Source organism: Pelodiscus sinensis, chromosome 11 (assembly GCF_052426305.1).
Source record: "Pelodiscus sinensis isolate ZL-2025 chromosome 11, ASM5242630v1, whole genome shotgun sequence".
Lineage (NCBI taxonomy): Eukaryota > Metazoa > Chordata > Testudines > Trionychidae > Pelodiscus > Pelodiscus sinensis.
Window position 1 is genome coordinate 49,553,661 of NC_143062.1, and position 27,529 is coordinate 49,581,189.

At 47.3% G+C, this 27,529-nt stretch overlaps 1 protein-coding gene and 1 long non-coding RNA gene across 7 annotated transcripts in view; one reads left to right on the plus strand and one right to left on the minus strand.

Annotated features, from left to right (window-relative positions):
* PTPRG (protein tyrosine phosphatase receptor type G) overlaps positions 1-10,299 on the minus strand; it is a 659,416-nt gene extending 649,117 nt beyond the window's left edge. For 3 of the 5 annotated variants that reach the window (XM_075938464.2, XM_075938462.2, XM_075938461.2), the window contains exon 1: positions 9,731-10,299. In XM_075938464.2, coding sequence (XP_075794579.2) covers positions 9,731-9,815 — 85 coding nt within the window. In that variant the 5' untranslated portion in view covers positions 9,816-10,299. The remainder of the gene's footprint in view (positions 1-9,730) is intronic. The other 2 variants (XM_089781277.1, XM_089781276.1) reach the window with 1 other exon arrangement.
* Positions 8,735-11,261, plus strand: LOC142830899 (uncharacterized). 2 transcript variants are annotated; one of them, XR_016350459.1, is made up of 2 exons: positions 8,735-9,146; positions 10,799-11,261. It is a non-coding gene; the product is annotated as an uncharacterized LOC142830899 (long non-coding RNA). The 2 variants fall into 2 exon arrangements; XR_012906428.2 differs by lacking the exon at positions 8,735-9,146 and adding an exon at positions 9,245-9,381.
* The last annotated feature ends 16,268 nt before the right edge of the window (positions 11,262-27,529 follow it).

Genomic DNA, 27,529 nt, shown 5'->3' on the forward strand with positions numbered 1-27,529 from the left:
TTGGCCTCTAGTCCCTTCCAGCAGCCATAGGCCAACCCGTGACTGTTCTAGTAACAGAGCTGCATTATTCTAGTCTATTAACTGTAAGGCAACTGGCATTCTGCGAGCTTGTCTGCATGGCTGCTCCATGTAGCCAACTGGCTGTCGTTTCTAGAGCACCGCAGTGTGCTGTACACTAATTGGTCCACGTGGACTCGGCTGGTGAGCACCAGAAGCTCCCAGGCGTGTATTAACGTAGCACTGAAACAGGTTAGCTAGGCTGTCGTCATCCTCGTGTCTGCGCCTTGCCAAGGCATCAAGTGCATAAACAGCACTAAAGAACACGCATTGGGCTTGGCTCACAGAGCCTAGCTTTTTAAATCAAGGCCCTAAATACTGGCAAACCCAAAGAATAGAGACTTGGGACTTGAAAACAAAAAAAACAAACAAAATACAAAGTTACGGTATTGTAAGTGTATTAAAACACATGCATGACGGCTGCTATGTTCCAACCAAATTATGATTGCGAGAATTTCATTCGACATACTGAAATTAACAAAACCCGTAGTTTTAATGTGTAGTTTTTTTTATCCGACTCTCCTCCCCACAGACCAAGATGACAATGGACAGAACCTCAGCTGGTGTAATTTGTCATTGCTCCATTTAACAAGTGGGGCGATGACAGTTTGCATGGGCTGAGGATCCGCGCCATGTGAAGAGGAAACGTTATATGATCACACATTGGAACCCGGGCTTTACAGAAAATAACAATGCATTTATTCACCGTAAACAAAAGAGGAACATTTTACTATGCATCAACACTGTAGTAAGAAACAATTAAAAAAAGTCACAGTTTCTGAAACTGCTGTCACTAAGCCCACACAGTTAACACTTAAATAGCTAAAAATTCAGGGAGGTGTTGCTTTGAAATACAAACAGTTATACAGAAGTCACATAATCTGATGCAAAACCCTCGGGCACAGAGGGAAAGGGAAAATAAACAACTAATTTTAGATCTTGAGTACTCTCATTAGTGATTCTCACCAATTAGAATATGATGCAACTGCTGTCAACAGGCACATTTTAGGTATATTTTAAACGAGTGTTTTGAATATGTATGCCTAAATTTTACTGTAAAAGCAATATTGGAACTATTAACTGATGAGCAACACAGATGCTGACCTATCAAGCTGCGTGCTGGCTCTCCCTGGTTGAAGGGAAGCAGTGCATGAGAAGTATTCCTGCACCATGAACCCCAGGTTTTACTGTTCTTCTTCCTAGCTTGCTTCGATAGTACACCTAGAATAAAATTGCAGAAGCACCTAGAGCCACTTAAGAATCTTTCAGCAGGATTCAGGAGCTTTTGACTTTTCTACCCCTTGTTTTTGGGTGTAGGTAGACAGGCATCTAAGCAACAAGCAATTTTGAGTGCCTCAGTTTTCTGGTGGCAAAAACTTCGAGTCTGATTATTAGAAGGTCAGAACTCAGCACTTGCTTAGGGGAAATAAGTCAGCCCCCATTGTCGTACCTCATGTTAGGCTGCCAAAAAAAAGTTAAAAAAGCACTAGTCACTTCTGGAAAAACAACCTTGGCCATCTGAGAACTTTTTTCATTTTGGGACATCTTATTAATCGTTGCAATACCTCTGCAAAAAAATCTCTAAAGAGCCATTTTTAAGACCAAGCAGCAGAAGCTATGGTGACTGACTCTCCAATTGTGCAGGGCAGCATTCTGAATGCGCCATAAAATATGGCACCCAAAGGATCTCCACAAACGGCAGTCTTTGATGGTACTACATGGGCAGCCTTGCTGAAGAACACTTAATGGGCCCAGCTCACTTGCCTTGTACCATGGACAATCATTGCCCAGTATAAGGTATAATCACTGGCATCAGCACCAAGTTAGTGGAACACTGCAACAGTCGGAACACAAGTGTTTTACAACGTGAAATTTGCCTCTTTTTGGGAGGGGACTGACAAAGTTGCCACAAATTGTGCCTCCTTCAGCTTGAGTCCTTCGAAATCCTTTTTTCCGCCCCCCAAGAGGGGAGGCTAAAAAGGAGGCTCAGGACTTGCTTTTGAAGGTAGGTGGAACAGCCATGGAGCAGAAATGCCAGTTAAGGCTGGAGAATGATGAAGTGCAATAATCCAATACTTAGGCACTTTCATGTGGGTACATTCTGAAGCACTGGTTTGATTAAAGCACTGTGGCATTGTATCACTCTCTTCCCCTCTGAAGGCAAAAAAAAAAAAAATCTGTACTACTGTCCATTTTTGTGAGCAAAAGAGATCAGATAGCTTTCCTCTTTTTCGCTACTAGAATAAGCTGGCTGTCAGACGAAGAGCTTTAAAAGCATTCCATCAAAAAGACAGGCAGGCTTTTTATCGGGGGAAAAAAGAACCAACAGCTGCCACATGATCAAATAATGGCCAATATTTTGCTCCCAAATACCAGTGCAGCTCCTCCTGCCGCCAGGTTTCATTCCTCAAGTATCTGCTAGCACGGAAAAGGATATTCAAAGCAGCTTTGTTAAGCTAAATATCCAAGTCTCAAAAAGCCTAGATTTTCTGTACATGCGTTCCCATGCTATGAATGCAAGAGCCCTCAAAGCAGTGACTGGAAGAGAATACATCTCCTTGGGCATTACAGCAACATTTATGCACTGCAGAGCCCCGCATCAAGTGAGATTTCACACATCACCGCTGCTGGCAGGTGTAGGTTGCAGCTAGGAGTTCTATGAAATTGTCCAGCACTCGCCAAATTACTTGATTTAGCATTCTGGACGCCAGCTCCCAAACATACCTAAACAGGCACGAGGACACAAAAACAGACACCTGATTTTACCATTAGTGAAATTTAAAATTAGCTTCTCACACAATGATGGTTAAGTTGAATTTGTTAATTAAAAATTAAGTGCATACCTTACCTTGCTTGGAATGTCCTCTCTCCCTGCCCTCCCTCCCGCCACATTCCTGTGTCTCCCCCCCCCCCCCCATGTCATTCCCATATGAATAAAATTAAAGAATATGGGGGGGGGGGACAGGGAGGGAGACAGAAGAACAGCAGCAGCCATCTCACTGACTAACTAGAGCAATGAAAAAGCATTCCCACACCTTGCTAGCTTTTGGCGAGAAGACAAATGAAGAGGTCATTATTTAGACTGCAAGTTCATCAGGCAGGATCTGTGTCTGCCTCTGTGCAGCACCCCGATCTAGTACAAAAACCCTTATCAGCTACACTCATGTTAGTTTTCCTTGCTTTCATTGAAGGAGTATCAATACACAAATGGAAAAACTAGGGCTGCCAACCAGAAGAGCTGGTCTCCAGTTCGCTTCTCAGGTGGGCAATATAACTGGCTTGCCTCCTTAGTACCGAAACTCAATCCGTGTAGGGGACACACAGTAGTTTAGGTTTTCCACCTATCCTTGGGCTTGAGAACATAGTAACCTTTCAGGGAGATGCAGATGCCAATGTTAACTAAGAGTTACTCTGCTTACCTCAATGGTGTTAAGCCCAGGTCGGTGCTATGTAAAGAAAAGAAAACCCAGACCTGCAGTTTTATTCAGGCCAATAAAGTGACTGGCAGCTGGCTTGAGGTGAAAGTACAGCCCGGTCTCAGGTTTAGAAGGTAAGCCAGCACCTGAAAGCATGGCTACGTGCCTAGTGAGGTGGTTGGCACTTTTGGAAATATCTTACCAGGATCCTCAATACCCTTAGAATACCAGCCCTCAGGGTTCCGGATCTGGCCCGGACAGCAGAACACGTTGATTGAAATATTTAAATGCCCTCTAATTAAGCCTTCAGAATGACCGCCTGCTGCCATGTGAGTATAAAGAATCACAATTTGGTCAGAACGTAACAGCACCCATGGCTGTGTCCAGACTCCATGCCTCCGTCGACGGAGGCATGTAGATTAGCCAGATCGGAAGAGGGAAATGAAGCCGCGATTAAAATAATCGCGGCTTCATTTAAATTTAAATGGCTGCCCCGATCTGCCGATCAGCTGTTTGTCGGCAGATCGGGAGAGTCTGGACGCGATGCCCCGACAAACAAGCCTTTCTTCATCGACACAGGTAAGCCTCGTGAAACCAGGTTTACCTGTGTCGATGAAGAAAGGCTTCTTTGTCGGGGCATCGCGTCCAGACTCTCCCGATCTGCCGACAAACAGCTGATCGGCAGATCGGGGCAGCCATTTAAATTTAAATGAAGCCGCGATTATTTTAATCGCGGCTTCATTTCCCTCTTCCGATCTGGCTAATCTACATGCCTCCGTCGACGGAGGCATGGAGTCTGGACACAGCCCATGATGTACATTTTGTAATAAATTAAACTACGGTAACTTAAAAGCAAACAAGAAATAGCCTCGTTCTCTTATCATGCCTCATATTAAGGTTATATATTAATCAAGTGCAGTTTTATTACTATACCCTTATGCTTCCAGCCACATTATGCCCCATGATGGCTGCTCAAAAAGAAGCTGTCAAGAGATTAACATTTGTTCCAAAGATAGCGGAGATGAACTCAAACAGCTTCCAATTATTAACCATAAAACCCCAAACATGCAAGTTAGCATCAACATGAACAATGCTGTCTTTCCAAAAGCTATCAGCAGGTTAACCCTTAACTGCCGCTCATAGGATCTTCATGGTATTTTCTACAATTGGACAAAACAAAAACTATTCAAGCTACGAATTTTTAAAAAGCGTAAGGCTTTAATTAAGGAAAGAATTTCACCCCAGGTAAAATGCCAGCTGCATTAAGATACAATGAGGACACTCAAGGAAAGCCTCATCATACGGACAGTGAGATTTCTTAGGCGATCACGAATTGAAGTGTTCATCCACCTGTCCCGGGAGCATGGACCAGACAGCACAACTTCACAACTCAGCCAGGAACTACTTGTCCAAGAGCCAGTGAAACAATCCGAAGCTGCTGTACAGATTAGCGGACGAAGAACATTATGCAAATACTAGATTATGCAAATCCCTTATTAGGCTCCTCTTTTCCCTAAGTGTGATGGAAAGCTATTCACACCAGTTTCCCGTAACACATATTGAAGTTGAACTCTGAAGAGAAAGGTGGAGTGTGGCGGGGGGGGGGGAGGAGGAGAGAGTGCACACATGATGCTACCTTACTTCTTTACTCTTAAAAAGCAAAAAAACCACCCCAAGACCCAGAATAGGGCTGGATCTCACTAGTGGAGAACAACTGTTATACAGAGCCTATAAATCTGATCAGGTAAACAGCATCTGCAGCACCACCACACTTCTCTGATATCCCAGTTTTATTCCAGCCTCTGAAAATACTCTCCCACACTCCTTTTAGACTGAGTTGCTCCCCCCACCCCCTAAAAAATAATCACACTTGCTGTAGCTGTTGAGTAGACTCAGCTTCCAGCATCACTTGAAGATTTTACAAAGCTCTCTCCTGGCACTGTTAGCTGTGAATCAGCTTCTCTAAGCCTGCTAACGATATCAAAGCTCTTCCTTAGTTCTCTCTTCAGAAGCATACCAGCAAGCTCATCTCCCAGTGCACAGGACAGGAGAGGAGAGCATTTGACATTCTTTATCAGCAAGGACTCCATTAGCCACTTCCTGGAACATAAAGCATGTTTAAAAATACACTGAAAATAAGAATCATTAAGATGTAAGACATGTCATCTTCATAAAAGCCACAGAACTAAATCAAGTCTTGGAGAGCCCTCTCCTGTACATTCCATATTCTCTGTGAAAGCAAAGCGCATGCGTGTGCACACAGACACCCCCACACACCCTTTGCGCTAGAAAAATCCTGGACAACCAAGCCCAGTCTTTCAGCCTCGTTAAAGACTTTAAAAGCAGCATTTGATTAGCTCAAAGGCACAAACTCCCAGGAAAAGAACAATACTAGAGCCCCACACGTACACACCGAGAAGTTAGCTCTTCACTCGGCATGTATGAAGACTAGAAAGCCACCAACATCATGCCTAGGGTTGCCGGGGTCCGGTTTTGAACCAGACAGTCCAGTATTTGAGTTCTCTGTTCAGGAAACAAGTGAGAAAATAGAAGTGGCCGGTATTTTCTAAAGATGTAATGTCGATGGTGATGTAATGTCAAGTGTGTCTGGCACTTTTGTTGAAACCATCTGGCAACCCTATTCATGACTTTAAAGAGCTGGAGGTCGACATATGCTAGGTCAACAGTGAGCTAAAAATGGGTTAAAAATTAGGTCATTTAATTTTTTTAAATCACCTTCTTCGTTACACACACACACACACACACACACACACACCCCTCTCCTACGGAAACAGAAACAACCTTATAGCTCCATAGATGCGAAGTTCAATACTTTTACTCCTGACAAATGAGTAGTGGAGCACAGACATACCTTACTGGAGCTTTGGGGATAGCTGAGTTAGTCTATACAGGATAAACTTAAAAAAACAACAAATGGTCTGGTAGCACTTTCTAGACTAACAAAGCATGAAGATGGCATCATTCCTTCCTGGGACAGAAATGATCCTCAGTGAAGCGCTGACAAACAGATTATAAAGGATGCTAATGTATGGTTCATATTTAGGCCCTTTCTTATTCATTGGCACCACATTAGCTGCATGAGTGATCAAACCCCATAGCAAGAAGTGTTTTTCCTCTTACTGTTTGATTTATTAACCGTTGCAATTATCGGTGACAAGTTCACAGTTAAATGTACTGCACTAGCACTGTAGGAAGAGCAAATGCTTCCAATATATTCCTCATTGTTACTGAGGGAGAACAAGACACTTGTACAAAGGTAAAAATTGTTACAATTCTGTTAGCCGACTGCTGAAGGTTAAAGGGTTTATTTTCTGTATGACCTCACTTGATTTTTACAATGTTAAATTGTCCTCGTTCTATGTTGCTTCACTAATGAAAACGATCTAGAAAGGAAAGGGGGAGAGAACGTAGTGATCTGTATCTCTGGTTTAAAGGTAACTGGAAATAAAGATTTGCTATATGAACACATCTGCATCCCCGAAGCTTCTTAAATTCAGTTTTTTAAAAAAATTGGAAGGGATTGTTTTGGGTGCTAGTAGTTGCATTTTGGCATGAATTCCCCACTAATGCCAATTTTGACAGTTTGCCATTTGGCGTGATGAACACCGGGCACCAGATTTTGTCCTCCACGGATCTCACTTTTGCAGCTTGCCTCTGGCATTTCTCATGTACCAAGTCTCCATAGAGAAGGCTACAGTGGCCTTCCTGGTTAATGCTAACTTGCCCAACAGTGTGACTGCTGTTGGATTTCATTATTGTACGTTTTCTTTCAATGAGGCCTAACATGGTAGCAGCATCTGAGAATTACATCCACAAAAGCCAAGTAGCTTGCTTTCCAAGAAAAGCCTCCGTGATGAACAGCATCTGTAAATATTATATAGCTATTTCACAGATATGTATGTTGTTAAGTCATTTAGCTACACATGGTACATGAACACGGGCATACAATGGAGCATATATCCACATCAACCTATAATGAAAATATGATCTAGCTTGAACTCCATTGATATAAAATTACTCTTACAATATTGTCATATTAAACCTACATCAGAGCTTGTTTTCCTGAATTGTTCTTAGAACCTGCTTTCTAGATGTAATTACTGCATATTATACATCAGACTCAGAAAGAAAGGCCTCTCAGAGCTGAAATAGAGAAGAAATCAATACAAGAAAGATAAATGTTTTTCCTCAAGAGCTGCAAAATTTCAAATAGATGGAGGTTTTAACTCTCACTCTGGCTTATTTTATTTTTGCTTGAAGTCATTTTATTATCTGATAAGTTACTGAAGTGATTGGAATATACAGTCCAGTTGCCCTGTATGTATTTAAAATGAGAACTGAAAGTTACTAGAAAGCTTCCAGAAAACTCTGAATGTATCCTGTAAGTTGCCTACAATACAAGTTACATCAGAAGGTTTGTGTTACAGCTTTCCATGAAGACACAGGCTGACTTTAAAAAAAACTAATAAAAATTAACAGAAAAAGCATGCAGCTAGAGCCTGCAAGACATGAAAATTGGCTCTTTCTGCAATAAGCTACTGAAGTAGGTTTTTAAAATATAGCTCCAGACTTTTGAAAGTCAGTGAAGTCCAAACCACTACTATTTAAATAAAACAAACCACATCTGGCTGAAAATACTGTAGCTATGCAAGTCATAATATTTGAAGCAAAAGAAGTTTAAAAAAAAAAAAGATAGCGTGTGCATGTGATAGCACTTCGTGCAGAATCCATTTCCTTGTTTCCAGCTACTTCCCCACAATAAAGATTGTCCTAAGACAGGAATGGGGAAAACTGGAAACCCCTTAGACATTTCTAGAGCAACGTGCAGGAAGAAATACAGCTACAGCTGACATTCTCAGGGTGCTCTAAGAAACCGGCTTCACATAGGTGCAATTAGCAACGCCCCTTTAAAACCTCAAGGGGCACAGATATATTGTGGCAGGAGTGGGTGTTGTAACCCTTGGCCAGAGAAACTGGGCAGCCTGAGACCTTGCTCTCAGCTGCCTCTGGGCACCCTGAGTGGCTGCTGCAAGCCAGCAGATGCGCAGGCCAGTGGCCGTTGCCACACCCACTCCAGACAGAGCCACGCTCCGGAGAAGTTCCCAGGAGTGACACGTCCATTCCGGAGCGTGCGCGGGGGGCTCTGTGGGGAGGCGCGGGACGCAGCCCGGCTCAGCTGCGCCTCTGGGGGCAGAGCCGCGCCACTGCAGCTTTGAAAATGGCAAAGCAGCCTCCTGCAAAGGCTCCCTGACATTTTAACTTTCCTTAGCTCTGGGCTCCATTCACACGCGCCCGGCTCCGTTCGCCACGCGCCTCGGCAGCAGCGGGGGGCTTTTGCCTGGGACCCCAGCGAGCCTGGCAGCTGTTCAGGCAACATCTGGGTGGGGGGATCCCAGCCCCATGGGGGGGCAGCCCCGCGCCCCTGAAGGCTGTAGCCCGACTCCCTCCCCGCCGGGGGAAGTTTCCGCATCGGGCTCCGCTCTCGCCCCCTCCTCTGCCCGGCTCGGAACAGAGCAGCCGCCCGGCTCTGCCCGCACCTCGCCCCGCCGGAGCCCGGGCAGGCTCCGACCTTTGTCCCGCCGGCCCCAGACCGCATCCCCGGCCGCCACCAAGGTCAAGGGGACGGCGGCGGAGCGCAGCCGAGCGGCGCAGGTGGGAGGCCCCGGGAGCGGCGGGGCACCCCTGAGGCTGGGGGCGCGGGGCAGCAGGGAGCCTCCCCGGGGCGCCCCGGCTGGGCCCGCTGGAGCCAAGGGCGCCCCGCGCTCCCCCGCTGCTGCAGCGGGCTGGGCGGACTCACGCCCCGGGCTGCCCGGCTCGGCTCCGCGCTCCGCCGGGGCAGCACTGCGCCAAGCCGAGCGCGCCGGAGGGAGGCACCGGGCGCCCCGCGGTAGGCGCCGGGGAGTGCGCGGTGGGGCGGGCGAAGCCCAGCAGGGGAGGCGGCCGGGGGCAGGGGAGGCGGCCCCCATCACACACACTGGGGGGGGGGGCAGGTTCCCGCAGCCGGTCCCGCTCCCCGCGCGGGGGGGGGGGGGGAAGTTGGGCTAAGTGCGGGGGGGGGGGGGAACCAGCCCCAGCCGCCTCGCCAGACAAAGCCCGGGCAGGGCGCAGACCGGCCCCCAAACCCCCCCCCCCCCAGAGTGGGGCTCGCCCGCCCGGGGCTCGCGTGGGCTGCCCCCCCCCCCAGAGACACAGCCCCGCACCCCCCGGGGCGGGCAGGCCGGCGCGGCGCGGCTCACCGGGGAAGCACACCACGTAGTGGAGCACGGCGCTGGCGAGTTGCAAGCCCACGATCCACCCGCACGGTCGCAGTAGCCTCCGCATGTCCAAAGGCGCGCATCGAAAGGGGCGCGGGGCGGGAACTTGTTGACAATCCAAGTTGCGCCCCGCGGGGCGCGGACACCCCGGGGCCCCCGCCGCCGCCCTGGCGGGGGGATGCAGCCGGCGCAGGGGGTCCCGCAAGCGCCAGGCCGGGAGCCGCGGAGCTGGGGGGCGGGGGAAGGGGGCTCCGGGCAGCCCGCTCACAACTTCAGTCCCCGGCGAGCGGCGGGAGGAGAAGCGCCTCGGCGGGGCTGGGGCTCCTCATGCAGGCAGCGCCTGGCCGGGCCACGCCATGGCTGCAGCGGAGCGCGGGGGCTGGCGGCGGGCGGGCGCTCAGTCCATGCCCCGGGAAGTTGGGGCTCCGCGGCGGGCTGGGCGGCGGCGGGCGGGCGGCAGCGGGGCGCGCTCCATTCTGCCCTGCACAGGAAGTGCCATGTGAGCCCGGCGCCTGGCTCACACTTTAAAGCGGAGAGAGGGAGAGAGGAGGCGGGGGCGCGCGGGGAGAAGGGGAGTCGGGTGGTTGTGCGCGCCCCCGGGGCTCTTAAAGGGGCCGTGCTCACATTTTTTTCTCCTCTCCCCCCCCCCCTTTTTTTTTTATTTCCTCTTCCCCCCTCCCTTTGCCGCTCCCGCTGATGGGAACCCTGGAGGAGTTGGCCGGGGAAACTAAGGGGTTAGTGAGCGGCCGTGTGTGTGTGTGTGTGTGTGTGTGTGTGTACTCACACCTAAGCACCTCTGGAGGGGTGCACACACGTGTGTCTCCCTGCACACACGCTCTTGCGCACTGTGCAGCTTGTGTCTCACGCCGCACACACTCGCCTGCAAACCCCTTTCGACACACACACACACACACACACTCTTTTCCCTCCGAAGGGGGCGAAAACCGGCGCGGTCCTTCCAGTCCCTTTGCAAATCAGACCTGCTGCTGCATATTTTTTCAATTTCCTGACAGCAGGGGGGGTTTAAAGCAATATCGATCTATTTGGCAGGAGCCGGGCTAACTAGCGAGCCACCACAGCAGACAGCAGGACGGATGGGCTGCCGTGTTAATCGGATCCAGAACAATCCTGCGACGAAGGGCTGGCGGCGGGCGGTGCATGTGTTAAGGATCCCCGGTCCCTGCTGCCCGGAGCAGCGTGGGGTTAAAAGGAGCCGCGGGGAGGATCAACGCCCGGAGGCCGGGCCGATTCCTGGCAGATACTTGGGAGCGATTTCCTTTTTAGCCCTTTGCTTTAAATAACAAAACAATCCGAGGGAAATGGGAGCGCGGCTTATCTGTAATGAGTTCGGTCCCTTCCTTTCCGCTGCGAGATGGTATCACGTTGGAGCGAGCAGCTCAGTATTTTGCCTTTCTACTGCTTCTAACTAGGGCCGGCTTGGTTTTGATTAAATGTGTAATTGAGTCCAGATCATTTGCCATTTGCAATTTAAAATTCTTCACTCTTATCTAAATTGTATCTGTTTGAAGTTATTTATGTTATGACGCCGCCCTCTGTATACACTGAGCGTCCTGCTAGCTCCGGGAGGGAGTCTTCTATCATTCCTTTGGGGATGGCCAGAGACCTCACACCAAATAAAAGAAGCACAGAAGAGACCCCAAAGGTCCATCTAGCCCAGTGTCCTGTCTTCCCACAGTGGCCAATGCCAGGTGCCCCAGGGGGAGGGAACAGAACCGGGAATCATCAAGTGACCCATCTCCTGTCACCTATTCCCAGCCTCTGACAAACGGAGACTAGGGACAGCTTTCCTAAGCATCCTGGTTAATAAGCATCAATGGACCTAACCTCCATGAATGGAGCTAGGTCTTTTTTTGACTGTCCTAGCATAGGCTTTTTAATCAAGACAAATATTTCTTTAAATGCTACTTTCAAAATAGACTTGACACCTACTCCAGCAATAGACAGGGAAGGAACTTTACACCGGCATGGGAAACACACACTGCGGAAGTGTTAGAAGAATGTTTAAGTGGGGGGGATGTTGTAGGTGGTTCTGGGGTTCCTAATACGACTTCAAGCCAGGGGGTGCGGCAGTCCCCCCAGCACTTCTAGCTCCAGCCCTGCTGAGTCAGTGGGCTGAACCGAGAAGGAATTATCTTGAGTATTAACTTGAGCTCGGCTGGCTTTGGTGCCTTCTGTCGGCACTTGAATGTCATTCCGATACAGTTTTTGTCTGATATTCAAAAAATACCTTATTACAGGATTTGTTTTTCTCCAGTCAAAGAAGAGCTACAAATCACATGACGTACTGGGACTGGAATGGGTCACTGCTGCTTTTGTTATTTGCTGGCATTGGCTTACCCCTATGGACGTGCAGTGCCTTTCACCTAGGAGTCCTTTCAAACCCTAGTTTTATATGGGGGAGGGCGGATGAAAGGGAAGAAGGAACAAAGCAAAGGAGGATGTTACTTACCCAAGCAGTTAATGAAGCTGAAGTTGTGTATTTTAATTTGACTTTGTCCTGTAGTGTAGCCGTACCCTAGGGGCCTGGAATGCAGCAACCCCCTCTTCCAATCCTCCCCGCTGCACACCCGGAAACAGCCCTGCACTGCCATGGGAAGGAGACTGAGCCCCCAGCCATCAGGCTCACGTGCAGCAGGTCGGATGCAGAACGGGGTGGCTATAACAAGGTTCAAAAAAGAGCCAAAGTGGGCAGGGATGGTGTCCCTAGCCTCTGTGTGGCAGAAGCTGGGAATGGGTGACAGGGAAGGGATCACTGGATGATTCCCTGTTCTGTTCACTCCCTCTGGAGCACCTGGTACTGGCCACTGTGGGAAGAGAGGACACTGAGCTGGATGGATCTTTGGTCTGGCCGTTCTGACGTTCTTATGTAGTATAGCCTGGAAGGCCCCAAATTCAGGAGACACAAAGATACCTTAAGTCTGCCTTTGCCCTCTCTCCCTTTCCTCACTCTAGGTTGTGCCTGCCATGTAGTACAGCTCAGAATTAGGGGCTGATCCTGCATTCCTTGCACGCTCAAAACAGCCATTGAGGTCATGAACATTTTGGGTACACAAGGAATCTCAATTCAAGGCCCTTGCAGAGTGACTAACCCACAACCAAAACAAAAGACCCAAAGGCCTGAAGAAATGGACAAACACCGTAGGCACTTGAACAATTCTCAAAGTACATCATTTTTGTCTGCATGATATTACTTTCTTTCGGGTAGCTTGAAAATAAGGAAGGTAAAACTATGAAAACTGTATCCATTTTCTCTTCCTGTGCAAACGAGGATGTGGGGGAGGAGGAGGGGACTCACACCTGTTTTGACCTTAGGGATTATGAACAGATATTCAACTAGTCTGCTCCTATTGGTTTGCTCCAGAAAACCTGAGCAACATTCTCACTTCGAGCCTCATATCCCTGACCTAGCCAGAGTGATAGGCAAAACAGGTGCTCTTACTTTAACAAGGGCTAACTCTGTAAAATTACAGCAGACTGGTGTGCAAAACCAGGCCTGTAAGCGGAAGTTCAACAGGTGACGCTATTTGAGAAAAGCAATTAAAAAGCAATTGCATTCTCATAAGGGCAGAACAAAGTAACTGTGGGGTTTTTTTAATGCAATTTGCATTAATTATTCTCACTGATGCAAAATCATTAATGAACGTTACTGGGACCACAGTGTTTTATTTTAAAATATTGATCATTTTACATTAGCCTATGTCTGTCTAGACTTGTAAGTTAAAATCCTGAAACTAACTCCACATCTTGAACTTGGAGTTTTGATTTATATGTTCCCATCCTTAGAACAAACACACACAACTGAGATACAAGTAGGTAAGCGTTCGGCATTGGCGCCGGCATTCAGACAGCAAATTATCCCATATATCTTCGTAAGGCATATTTTGTAAACAGCTGTGCCCCATTAAAAGAAATGGAGGAGGTCAGACTAGAAGATCCGAATGCTTCCTTCAGGGTCTTAACATCTATGAAAGATTTAGAAAATGAGAGAAAAGTAAAGGAGCTGAACTCTTGGTTCCACGTGCCAAAGGTACAGTGTACATAACAGTTTTCCTACAGCTACCGATCAATCATTACATCATCATCTATCAAATAAAGACCTGTAGTGAGGGAAGCAACTTTCTTTTTCCATTAGCATTTGAGATGGGTAGGAGAATGGTACAGATGTATGACAGAGGCCCGGAGAATGGTATGCATCATTGTTAAACGTGCATCCATTTCCTGCAGCGTCTTTTTGCCGATGGCACATTGTCAAACAACAATAGCTAGGTAGGAATCTTTCCCTTGATAGTCCAAATAGAGAAAACTGCCGCGACAGCACGAAATGCTGGATTTAAACTGATGCCACGTTGCTGGGAGAAGTGTGCATTTAGGACAGTCGATTCGTTCCCATTGTTTAAAGTGACTACTGCCATTGGGTGTGATCACAGTAACTGCCACTGTGAGAAAAGAGGAGAGCGGACTTTAAGGGGAAATGATGCATGGAGGACTGGACTGATGTAGATTCTGCAAATCTTGCACTATTTACCATTAAATATAGTGGGCACTGGTCAAGGTGAAAGGAATAGGATCAGCATCTCTGTCTGGTTTGCATGGACGAGTGAATAATGTATGAAAACTTTTATCATCTTGTTTGAACAGGTAATATTTTCACCCTGCCTTCCTTGACATATGGGCATCACTCCTGGGAAAGGAATGACAGTCTGTTAATTTATTTGATCAGACAAGGGAAATAATAGAAAACTGAAACCAAGACTCACATTTGTCATATATTTGAATTAGCGAAAAGCTGAAGAAAGCAGAAAAATATTGCACGCCGTTCAAATACGAGAAGGATTATTGAATTGGAAGAATATTAATAACATTCATCATTTCCAAACCAGGCTTGTTAATCTGTATAATGACTGTACAAAGAACTGAGGGAGGGAGGGAGAATAAAAACGGGGCTGGCAGGGAATTAAATCTGCATGTAGCCACTTCCATTTTGGAACATTTGAAAACAAAAGGCGACTTCTTTCGCTGGTGCAAAGCAGGATAGCACCGATGGATTTCCACTCACTGATGTGGCTCAGATAGAGAGAGCAAGAGCCCGTCACCATGATGTACCTTAGAGGCTACAATTCAGATTACAAGGAGTCATGTGTGTTATAAGATTGCAGATGAATTCAGCAGCCTTTATTTCTGACCGGTATTGCAAAGGAAGGAACGGAGAAGTGCTGAAGTTGGAGTTTCATGGATTATTTTATCAGAACAGCTACTTTCCCATAGCCTCAGGACAGATTCATTCCTCTTTAAGTGTGTTGTGAGGCATTAAAAGTCTTACATGGCATCTGAGAACCTGCTGAGAAACAGACGTGGAAGGCAAGCAAAGTAGCTGGAAGAAAAAAGGGCCTTTATTTCAGTGTAATCATAGCAACATGCTGGGTTGTTTGATTTATGGAGACATAAAAAATAGATTAATCCAGAAAGATGCATGAAGCAAAATGGAATGAAGAGTGTTGATAGGTGATGTGAGCTCTAAGTAAAGACATATTGTTCTGTAGGTCATGGATTGCTGCAAATATCGTTTATTAGGCCGCACATCTGCCACCTACCAGTGGTAGATGGATAATGACTTCAGAACATTTACTTGTCTGATACCCAAACATATCTCGATGGGCCAACCCCCCCTAATGTTTGCAATGGTTCTGTTGAGTGACTAATAAAGCTTCCTTTCTCCTGGTCTATCAAGAGACCCCCCCCTCCACAGGCTACCCTCAGGATAACATCTTCAGAGCAAACAGCTGTTCGTTCGCTGAGATATCCACATGGAAGCCTCGTGCTGGTCTTGAAGTCACATGGAGCTTTTTTTAACTAAGTCCCCAAAATGGTTTTGTTCTATGAATGTCAGCGACTGGCACAGCGGTGGGGCCGTTTGATTTGGGAGTTGAATTATTCAAAAGGACCTCTAGTTTAGTGTACTGTGGTAGCCCACAGACAAGGAACTCAGTAAGATTCTTTTGGAGGGGAAGAGAAAGAGGCACAAATTCCCTCTTGCTATAAAAAGATAGTTAAGCCCATTTGTAACAGGGGCCACCCATTTGTGGGCAACCCTCCGTGGCCAAGGGGTGTCGGGTAAGTTCTTTGCCTGGCTGTCTGGTACTTCCTTGTTCTCTGGGTCACTTCCCCTGGATGCTGCCCTGTCTGGTCGTCACAAGGTTCTGAGGCTAGGATCTGACTAGCCCTATCCGTGGTGCTATCAGTTCTTATATTCAGCTTGTGCCCAGTCTTTGGCCACTGGACCTGGGCCTCACCCAGGTTTAAAGTTCAGCTTGCACTTGGAGCTGTCTATAGTGCTGCTGGTTTCCCAGTCAGTATCTGGGTCAAGCTCCTGTGAGGAACTGCCAGGATCTAGCCCAGCAGCTTCTTTTATACTAGTCTGCTGGGCCCTGATTGGCCACCTTGGGACAGCCACTCTATCCTTCCTGGAGGACCTCTCTTCTGCTCCTTTTGCTGGCATGGGGTGTGGCAAGGCCTCTGGCCTCCTGTAGGGGGAATTGGGGCCTAGTTCACCCTATCACACCAATGCAGTGGCAAGAACAGAACAAGAATGTTAGGGCTTGGCTACAATACCACTTACTTCGGTATAACTTAGTGGGAATAATAATCCACATCCCTGGGTGGCATAAGTGATGTTGACCCAAGTGTTGACGGAGACAGCGTCTCACGCCAATATAGCTATCGCCACTCAAGGATGTTGCGTAATTAAGCCGACGGCAAATTGTTCTCTCCCATCGGCTTACAGCCTCTTGACTAGACACACCACAGAAGCGCAGCTGCATTGGCGTCAATGTGCTGCAGTAGTGTTTCTAGACTAGCCCGTAGTGAAAATAGCTGAGTCCAAGGACAAGATGAATGGGTGCAAAGTGGGGGCCAAAAGGGTGTCAAATGAGAATGTCGACATTTTGAGAGATCATGGGCAATTTTAAGTTAGCAAAATGCTCCCCGATGCTGAGGAAGGTGGAAGACGTGTGTGTTACACTAGGCATGAGGAAGTGACCTGCAAAAAGCCAGGAAGTTTGGCTAATCTCTTAATGCAACAGCGCTCATTCTGAAGTGGTTGGTTGGTTGTGAATTTCTGAAAAGATCAAGGGAGCTTATGCGGCCAAGATAATCATCATGGATAACAAGTGCAGTTATTAGGTATTCAGTGAGTGATCCCTCGGCACCCTACACAATAAAACATAAAAGACATAGAAGTCTGAAAACATAAAAAACCAAATCTCTGAGCTGTGTGGAAGACCTTCTGAATTTTTTTTAAAAAGGTTTAAAACTCTTTAGAAGGGCTCTCCTGGAAGTAATTTTAAGGTTGAAAGGAGGGACACTGCACAGAACGGGATCTCTTGAGGCAAAAGAAATGAACAGCACTCATGCCGAAACAAGCCCCATCTTCCAGCAGTCCTTTACCTCCAGAGATTGGGATGGCCAGAAACAAGAAAAGCAGGAGGATGTCCCATCTTTTACAGATTCCAAACCTCCCAACCAAAGCATTAAACTCAACCTTTGCCCACCCCGGCAGCCAGGGAAAGGAACAGAGCAGATGGGCTATGTCTCTGATGCGCAGACTCCATTGCACACTCACCCTCTTCAGCGAATCTACCAGGAAGATGGATCATTCCCACTCGTTGTAATTAAGAAGTTTTGTATGTTCAAATGGCAGGGGTAGTGTCTAACGGGGGGGGTGGGCAATAATTTTCACAGGGGGAGCCACTTCATGAATTTGGGTACGTGGTCACGAAGTCGCGGCCTAGCTTCCCCCCGGAGTCGTCTGAGATGGGAGACTTTGAATTAAAAACACAGCAAAGGGCTCGTGGCTGCTGGCCCCACCCCCACCACGTTGCCTGGCAACCACCAGGCGCTGCTACGACTATTTAAAAGGCGCACGGCTCCAGCCCCTGCCCGGTAGCGCTGCGCCCAGGAGTCGGGAGCCATTTAAATAGGATCCTGCTTGCCTGAGCCACCACCTGGAAATTCGGTGGCATCGGCAGATGCAATCCGAGGGCCCGATCCGGCCCCCCCCGGGCCACATTTCTCCCAGCCCTGGTTTAACCCCTTCACGTGCTCTTCATTTCAGCCTGTGTACGGAGAGACGGGTATGGTAAAGAGACATATTGGCCCCAACCACACATTTGCCCCACCAAAGGTATAAGATGCGATTCCTCCTTGCCTTGCTTCTTGTGGGCACCTTTACACCCATGCACATCGGGTCCCTAATAACCCTGCACCATTGCAATGTGCAAATGATTGTGCAGCAAAAGTGATTCAGGCGCATGTTGGGCAGCTGCTGTAAATCCTTCATGAGCTCACGGACACCTGGGCAGAAACACCCTTTCTGGACTTCAGCCATGCTCAGCACCCCTCTGGCATTTGGCCTGTGGCTCCAGCTGGGGGATTTCGCTCTCAGTGCCGAAGAAGAGTTCAGCCCACTTGTGACTTACACTTCTCTGCCTTCGCAGTGAATGGCCCTGCTCCTGGGAGTACTCTGGAAACTTTACCAGTTACTTAGCTGTAGTTTTATGTGAATTTCTCTCCGTTTGTGCGGTAGGAAATTGCTGTTGCAACAGATCCGCCTGTACTTTAGCTAACAAGCCCCCATTAAAAAGAAAAGGGATTCCACCACTAGAGCCCCATTAAGTGAATGAGCGTCGATAGCAAACAGACCCTCCGAGGAGAGGAATAAAATTGGCTGCTCACAGTATGCACACAGGCATCAGTGCAGCTCAAGTGTTGGGACATCCCCATAGGCATCAATAGACTAGGTAGGTAATAAATGCAGATTGAGGCTACTGTGATTTGACAGCGCAATGAGTCTTCTGGATTCTGTAATTGTAGGCGTTTATTTCCCCTTGCTCTACTGTCAGCCAGTGGCAGGAGGATACTCCTCCCAGAAAAGGACCGTGTTCTATTTTGGCTGGAGTCCATCAGCGCCACTCCACACTTGGTATAAAGGTTTCATGAGTGACAAGATGCTGCCCCAGAAGGTAAACAGGCAGCACTCCCAATTCCTGCCAACTTACCTCCCTAATGCAACCGCATTGATTTTCATTCAGCATTTCATTTGCATGTGTAATGAAAGGCCAACGACAGCCCTACTGTCCCTGGCTCCGGCTCCACTGACCTACATGACTCAACATTCATGTCAATGAAGTTACCCCATTTGCACTTGGGTTTGAATGTCACTGAAGCAAACAGGGATGCGATCACATATCATGAAAATGTGTGATCTCCTTGAGTGCTGACCAGCTTTCACCAAATCATAGAACCCTTGAACTGGAAGGGACCTCAAGAGGTTATTGAGTCCAGTCCCCTGCCCTCACGACAGGACCGAGCACTGTCTAGACCATCCCTGACAGGTGTCAGTCCAGCCTCCTCTTAAATATCTCCAGCGATGGCAATTCCACAGCATCCCTGGGCAGCATATTAACATCTGTTATACTAGGATGGGGAGGCAGATGGGAGATTTAAATCATACAAAAAGAACAACATTTGGGGGGCCAGATCCTGCTCTCACAATGGGTAAATAACTTCCCTCAACTGAAATTCGTACTAGTATCACCAACTGCAGAATATTGCCCTCTGACTTTAAGAAAATCTCCACCCTACATTTGAACAAAAATTATTTAGAGTATAAGACAGATAGCTAAAGAAATGTTTAATAGATGCTGGATTAACAAGGGAGGAAATAGTTTAATCGCAGCTGAGATCAAGGCTTCCAAGAGGAAATATTTAGCATAAATACATGAAAGATGGATAGAACATAAATGTGGCCAGGTCCTCCCGGGTTCCTGTTATTCCAAGTGACTTTTGCAGGTCCAGGTTTTAAAAGAGCAAATGAAATCCATGAACACCACGTTTACTTTGTCATCTGGTAAAGGGTCGGCATTCAAAGGAGGGACTTTGGAAAAGAGACCTTGAATGTTAATTCTAAGATTCTTCCATTCAAAAGACAATAGGAGAGCCCATCATTCTTTGCAGCAGCACGAACAGGGAGAGAGTACTTTTTTTGCAGGTTTTTTGTTTACTAAATACAATCAGATGTAAAACTGCTGCTCTCATGGGGGCCAAGCTGAATTTCAAATGCTTCTGAACCGGGATGTATCCTAGGTCCATTCTTAACTGCTTACTTGCCAGTCTGCCCGCTCTAGGTATTCTAGGTAGTTGAGACCACTAGTACCTTGACCCTGCCACAGCCTATTTACTACACCAGAGAGTCTCTGTGGGTATGTCTACACTAGAAAGTTAGTTCGAACTAACGGACGTTAGTTCGAACTAACTTTCCTATGCGCTACACTAGCGCTCCGCTAGTTCGAATTTGAATCGAACTAGCGGAGCGCTTAGTTCGAACTAGGTAAACCTCATTTTACGAGGACTAACGCCTAGTTCGAACTAGCTAGTTCGAACTAAGGGCTGTGTAGCCCTTTAGTTCGAACTAGTGGGAGGCTAGCCCTCCCCAGGTTTCCCTGGTGGCCACTCTGGCCAACACCAGGGAAACTCTATGCCCCCCTCCCGGCCCCGGACCCCTTAAAGGGGCACGGGCTGGCTACGGTGCCCGTGCCAGGTGCAAGCCTGCCAGCACCCAGCTAGCAGACCCTGCACCTGGCACGGCACAGAGCCACCCACCCGATGCCCCCCAGCCCACCCCCTCTTGCCGGGACCAGGCTGGCGGCTCCCGGGAGCTTGCCCTGGACCGCAAGAGGCGGGCATCTTCCTGACTAGTGCGGACATCGTGGACCTTGTCCACGATCTCCGCACTAGGCACAGGAAAGTGGCCGTCTAGGGCAGGAGAGCTGCCAGCCTGGCCACCCAGGAGCAGGTGTGCATGAAAATCAAGGGGGTCCACTGAGACCCCCGACACTGAGCCCTGAGCTTACAATGGCCGTCCTGGGTCAGACCAAAGGTCCATCTAGCCCAGTAGCCTGTCTGCCCACAGCGGCCAACCCTAGGGACCCTGGAGGGGATGGACCGAAGACAATGACCAAGCCATTTGTCTCGTGCCATCCCTCTCCAGCCTTCCACAAACTTTGGGCAGGGACACCACTCCTACCCTCTGGCTAATAGGACTCCATGGACCCAACCTCCATGACTTGATCTCACTTTCCTTTAAACTCTGTTCTAGTTGTAGCCTTCACAGCCTCCTGCAGCAAGGAGTTCCACAGGTTGACTCTTTGCTTTGTCAAGAAGAACAACTTTCTCTTACTAGTTTGAAGCCTGCTACCCATTCCTTTCCTTTGGTGTCCTCTAGTCCTTCTTTATGGGAACTCAGGAAGAACTTTTCTGAATGCACCCTCTCCACCCAACCCCTGCTTTTAGAGACCTCTATCCTGTCCCCCTCCGTCTCCTCTTTTCTAAGTTGAACAGTCCCAGTCTCTGTAGCCTCTCTTCATCTGGGACCTGTTCCCAACCCCTGATCATGTTAGTTGCCCTCCCCTCTCCCAGCCTTTCTCTTCCCCTCTCCCACCTCCTTTTCCCAGTCTCTCCCAGTTTTTTTTCAATAAAGACAGAGTCAATGTTGGAAGAAACGTTATCTTTATTTTGTACATCAAGAAGAAGGGGGGCTAGGGAAGGGCAAGTGGAAGGAGGTGAGGGAGGAATGGGGTACGAGCCCCCGATGGGGAGGACTGGGCTGGCTCTGCGGGCTTCTGGGGGTGGAAGCTCTCCTGCAGCCCCCCAATTACTCCCTCTCCCCAGATGGCAGCCTGCGGCAAGTGCAGCCGGGCTGATGGCCGAGTGGTGTGATGTGCCCAGTGTGGGCACTCAGGGCACTCCAAGCCAGAACTTCTTTGCAAGCGGGGCACCCCTTAGAACTGTGTGTCCGGGGTGGGGGTCGGGACCCTTTAAGCGCAGCCCTCGGCTAGCCTGAGACAGTATCTCCATGCTCTAAGTCCTCCTTTTATGCCCTGCCGGCACTGCTTCCAGCCATCCTTAAGCCCTGTTCAGAGTCCACTCAATGTGGACTTACTAGTTCGAACTAGCAAAACGCTAGTTCGAACTAGTTTTTAGTTCTAGATGCGTTAGTTCGAACTAGCTTAGTTCGAATTAACTAATTCGAACTAAGTTAGTTCGAACTAGCGCTGTAGTGTAGACGTACCCTGGCTGTGTCTAGACTGGCCACTTTTTCCGGAAAAGCTTGCCAGCTGTCTACACTGGCCACTTGAATTTCCGCAAAAGCACTGACGATCTCATGTAAGATTGTCCGTGCTTTTGCGGGAATACTATGCTGCTCCCGTTCGGGCAAAAGTCTTTTTCCAAAAATCTTTTGCGCAAAAGGGCCAGTGTAGACAGCAGAGATTTGTTTTCCGCAAAAAAGCCCCGATCGCAAAAATAGCGATCGGGGCTTTTTTGCGGAAAAGCGCGTCTAGATTGGCCACGGACGCTTTTCTGCAAAAAGTGCTTTTGCGGAAAAGCGTCCTGCCAATCTAGACGTGCTTTTACGAAAATGCTTTTAACGGAAAATTTTTCCATTAAAAGCATTTCCGGAAAATCATGCCAGTGTAGACGTAGCCAGAGTCTCTGTTTGTCTGGTTCATAAAACCTCCTCTTTGTAACTTGATTGCTCTGTGACGTCAGCTATCACAGTTCTCTGGTATCGCCGGGAGGGGCGAGCTGTGTAGCAGACAAGGTTCTTTCTCTTAAGCGCTAGTTCACCTGCTGGCTTCCTGGACAGCTCCTTGAGGAAGGGTAGGACAAGTGAGGGAAACAGCCTTGAGTTAAGAAAATCTCTTGGTTTCTGTGTCCTATTCTGAAGTTCTCATGGTGTGACAGTTCCTGGCACGTCATCACCCTGTGCGATCACAGCAAAGCAAAAGGAGAACAACCGTATCTAAGCAGGCTCCTGCCCTTGCATTGCCATCTATTCTCATTGCTCCATCAGCCCGATTCACGTGTTAACCCTTTGTCCAGTTCCCTTACGCGTGGCCAGCCTCTGATGGCAGTGGTGTGTTGAAACTAGCCTGGGTATATTTCTCCTTGGCCATGTCTACACTATGCATTTATTTCAAATTTACTAAGTTCGACTTCTGGGCACCTGATTTTACAAGTTCAAAGTTCCGCGTGCTCACTACGGGGAAGAATCGAACGTCGTCCGAGGTAGCACATCCACATTCATGGACCCTGCCTTGGAATCTGAGCCCCAGGAAGCAGACGCTCCCAGAGGCCAATTGGTTCGAATTAGCAGCACCGGAGCATCTACACTAATGTTATTTTGGACATACAAGTTTGGAATTAGCATTACTCCTCATGAAAAGCAGGACTATAGAGATCAAATTCCGTGGCCCCTTACTCCGGAATAACGGGCTTGGTAGTGTGGATGCATCGCTTAGAAAATCGACCTTGGGGGGCTCATTTTGGACTAAGATCCTAGTGTAGACATGGCCTCTGGGTTTACCAAAGGGTTTACCACTAGCTCTAGCACATAAGCTAGTGTGCTCTTCAATACAAAGCTAGGGAGCTCGGAGAAAAGTGCACCCCAAACTTCAGGCATCCAAAAATTCTCTTCGCCCCCAGCTTCACCCTGGCACGAAGGCGTAGGGTAGTTTAAATGGCCGATTTGGAACCGTTCTGCACAGTGGAAAGGAGCTATGTTTCTCTCTGGCTCCTGCACGTATTTGATTTGGTTGATACCAGGTCAGAAGGTACGAACATCTATATGCTCGTGCACTTCAGAAACCATTTTTTGCCTTTGCTATGTCAAAGGGAAGGCCCATTTCCCAGCACATTATTAACAAAGCACCAGTGCAGCTCAAAGCTATTACACTGGGATATTATCCAGCAAAACAACATGGACTGACAAACAATGGCTAGCAAGTACTGGCTGCCACTCCAAGAAAACTAGGGTTATTACTGAATAATACCCAAGAGCTCTCTGTAGCTTCTCTCTCCTCCTCCATTGAAAGAGCTGTTAATAGACAAGTTGATATAAAGAAAAAGAACAAAAGAACGTACAGGTGAAACCTCTGAGGGTCCTGAGCATTACAGTACCTCCCCCATCTGATTTACGGCCAAAGTCATCTCCCACCCAGCTGTCGAGAAGAGTGAGGTGGGTCATTTGGAAGGAAAGGAAGAACAATGACCAGGTTTGTAACATGTGAAATGAGAACTCTACTTGTTATCATCAAAAGCAAGCCACAAATTGGCCTATACAGCTTTTGGAAGCCGTAGAGACATGCCTGTATGTCAGTAGTAAAGTTGGTTGAAAACCAGATAGGGCTGGTTTAAAAAAAAAGTTGTTTTCAGTTCACAGGGTTTGAAATAGAGTAATTGGCATTGCTTGCATTTTTCTGATTTTACTTTGTTTTGTTTTTTAAAGTGGTCATTATTATTTTTCCTCCGTTTATCCCATTTTCCTCTTCCTCCCCTCTCCGTTTCCAAACTGAATGTAATAACACGTATGGTGACCACGGTTGGTGGTGGTGGTTGTTTTTAATTTGATCTTTTCTTATTCTAACGTTCACACTGTGAGACAGTGTCATTCTGTCTTTTTGCCAAACTGTAACTTGTCCAGACTTGAGGGAAGCTTTTGAAAAATTACAGAGTAGCAACAAGACAAAAGGAAAAGAGGAAACGGCAAATTGACTCTAAGCATCATTAATTCTATTGCATTTAGTGACAGAAAAGAATAAAAGAAAGATGAAAAACAGATGGAGAAAGGGGGAGAGGATCAAAGATAATTCAGGATTTCTGGTTCGATAGAAACAAAAGATGTTTTTATAATAAAAATCAGAACATTGTTGTGAGGGCCTGTCTACACTCGAAAATTATTTTGAAATAACTAAATTTGAAATAATAACTCTCAAAATAACAAAATTGAAATAGCGTTGTTTCCTGAGGAGAGCAGGAGTACAGATTTTGAAATAACCAGCCCATTATTTCGAAATAACGGGCTTGATCGTGTGGACGCTCTGCTTATTATTTCAAAATAAGGGGGGTTATTTAGAAATAACTGTCTCGTGTCTCTCTCTGGGATCCCTCGAATTGGGTAAGATTTCCCCATGCACACCTATAGCCGATGAGTGTGTAGATGCGAAATTAAGCCATTTCTTGCTTAATTTTATTTTGTCTTTGATCCTCTCCCCCTTTCTCCATCTGTTTTCATCTTTCTTTTACTCTTTTCTGTCACTAAATGCAATAGAATTAATGATGCTTAGAGTCAATTTGCCGTTTCCTCTTTTCCTTTTGTCTTGTTGCTACTGGCAGTGTCTGCATATGAGATTTCTATCTCCAGTGGCACCAACACCAGCAGTGCCAATACGGGCCCGGGCACGCTCCTTACATTGGGCTCTTTGATCTTCTTCTTTGACTCTAGGGAGTCTCCATCCCTAGAGGTGTTTAAGTCTCAGCTTGACAAAGCCCTGGCCGGGTTATTTAGTTGGAATTGGTCCTGCCTAGAGCAGGGGGCTGGACTTGATGACCTTCTGAGGTCTCTTCCAGTTCTATGATTCTATGATTCTATGAGACGTTCCTTGACCTCAAAGGGTCAACATTCTTGATGGTGATCTTTCAGATTACCCGATCCTTCACCTACCTCTCCCAGGTGTCAATGTCAACGCCACACTTTACCAAAGAGTTCTTAAGAACATTCCTGTCCACCATGAGACCTCGTCCCAGTCCTCAGCTAGAAAATCTGTTAAGGCAAGCATGTGTCAGGCCTTGTGACCACGTGACCACACCATTGTAGCTTCCTGTGGGCGACTATTGCCGCAATGCTGCGAGAGTCAGTCTCTGTGAGGACACTAACGTCGATTTGTCTGTTCTGCCACGTGGTGCCCAATATTCTCCTTAGGTACCTTTGGTGGAATTTCTCCAGATCTTTAATATGTCGTCTACAGGGAATCCAGGCCTCAGCTCCATACAGAACGTTGGGATGACTATGGCATTGTAGACGTCCATCTTGGTCTGTGTCTTGATGTCATGGTCATCGAAGACTCACCTCTGTAAATGTCCATAAGCTGTGCTGGCACTGGAGATTTGATGGAAGATTTCATCGTCGATTAATTCTACCTGTCCGTTTCGACATGGAACCAGTCTACTTGTCCGTATCACAAAGGCACCAATCTACCTGTCTGTGTCAATATGGATCGTGAACCTTCCATCTGCGAGATTCAAGCAGCCACACAAAAAAATGAAAGACAACAAGGCCACAGGCACTGACAGAATCCCTGCTGAGATATTCAAGGAGAGAGGACCATCCCTGCTATATGCCTATATTCCTTCTTTCTGGAGAGAGGAAACCATACCCAGTGAGCTCAAACACTGTCTTAGTGACCATCTTTAACAAGGGTGACAGGATGAACTGCAGAAACTACAGAGGGATATCCTTGCTCTCAACCACAGGTAAAATTCTTGCCTGAGTCATTCTGAACCATCTCCTTCCACTGGCTGAGGAAGTCCTTCCAGAATCACAATGTGGCTTCCGACCAGGGTGAAGAACTATCAATATGATCTTTTCTGTCCACCTAATGCAAGAGAAATATCAGGAGCAACATCAGTCTCTGTATATGGTGTTCTTTGATTTGATGAAAGCATTTGACATAGTCAACCATGAGGCCATCTGGAAGATCCTGCAACATTTTAGTTGTCCACCAAAATTTGTCAGTATTATATGTCTCTTACACAGCAACATGCAGGCCACGATACTCAACAATGACGATGCAACTGAACCAATTGACGTAAGGACTGGAGTCAAACAAGGGTGCGTGATAGCCCTACGCTATTTAATATCTTTTTGGCAGCCATATTCCAGATCATTGGGCTACCTCCCAGGCAGACTTGAAATAACCTACAGGATGGATGGCAGCCTCTTCAGTCTGGCCCGCTTCAGAGCCAGACTCCAGTCTGAAAGACTTAATTTTAGTTAAAAAGCCATTCTAAAAAAAATCAGACAAAAATGTCAGTTACTTCTAGTCAATATATTTTCACTTGTATATTACTGTCATGAGTGGGTACAGTCTTCAGTAAAAACTAAAGCTTAATATCTTCTCACCAGAGCTGCAGACATCTGTTTGAGTTCCTACAGTCAGAGCCAAGACTGAGGATAGTTGGTTTAATGCAGCACTTACCAACAATTTGTAGAGATCAGGAGATTGTCAAGAAGATATCCAGTGAAATATGGGGGTAGCCTAGTGCAGTAATTCCGACTAATGGGCAGTGATCTTTGATCGCTCATTTATACACTGCAGTTAAACTAGACGAGAATCAGCCCCACAGGAAACTCAGTTTTGTCTTTTTTTTTTCTTTTTTTTTTTACAGATTTCTTGGTACATTAGCATATAAATCATTGCTCACAAACCAGACTAACCTGGATCAGTGATCCAGATAACAGCTTTTCTAGCCACACGTAAGCTTTGCCCATTAACCATTGTCTCAGAATCTCTCTAGCACAGAGAAAATGTCCAGTTGCACTCACTTAAAACACTGTCTCTCTCCGGCATACGCCTGAAGGAAAGCATCTCCCTTCACTGGACCTGGGACAGTATGAGCAGAGTGCAAACTGGAGGGAGAATCACAGTCCATTGACGTCAATGGCAAAACTCCCTTTGCCTTCAAGCGGGTCAGGATTTCACTCTGGATCTGTATAAGCTCCCTCGCTGTCCCTGCTCTGCAGAGACACTCACAGTGGGTCACTGCTTGGTCCCTGCACCTGACCAGGAGTGCGCTCAGCTGTGGAATGCTCCCTGATGGGTGGTCTGCTGGAGTCCTCTTGTAGGGCCAAGCCCAAGAACTATTTAT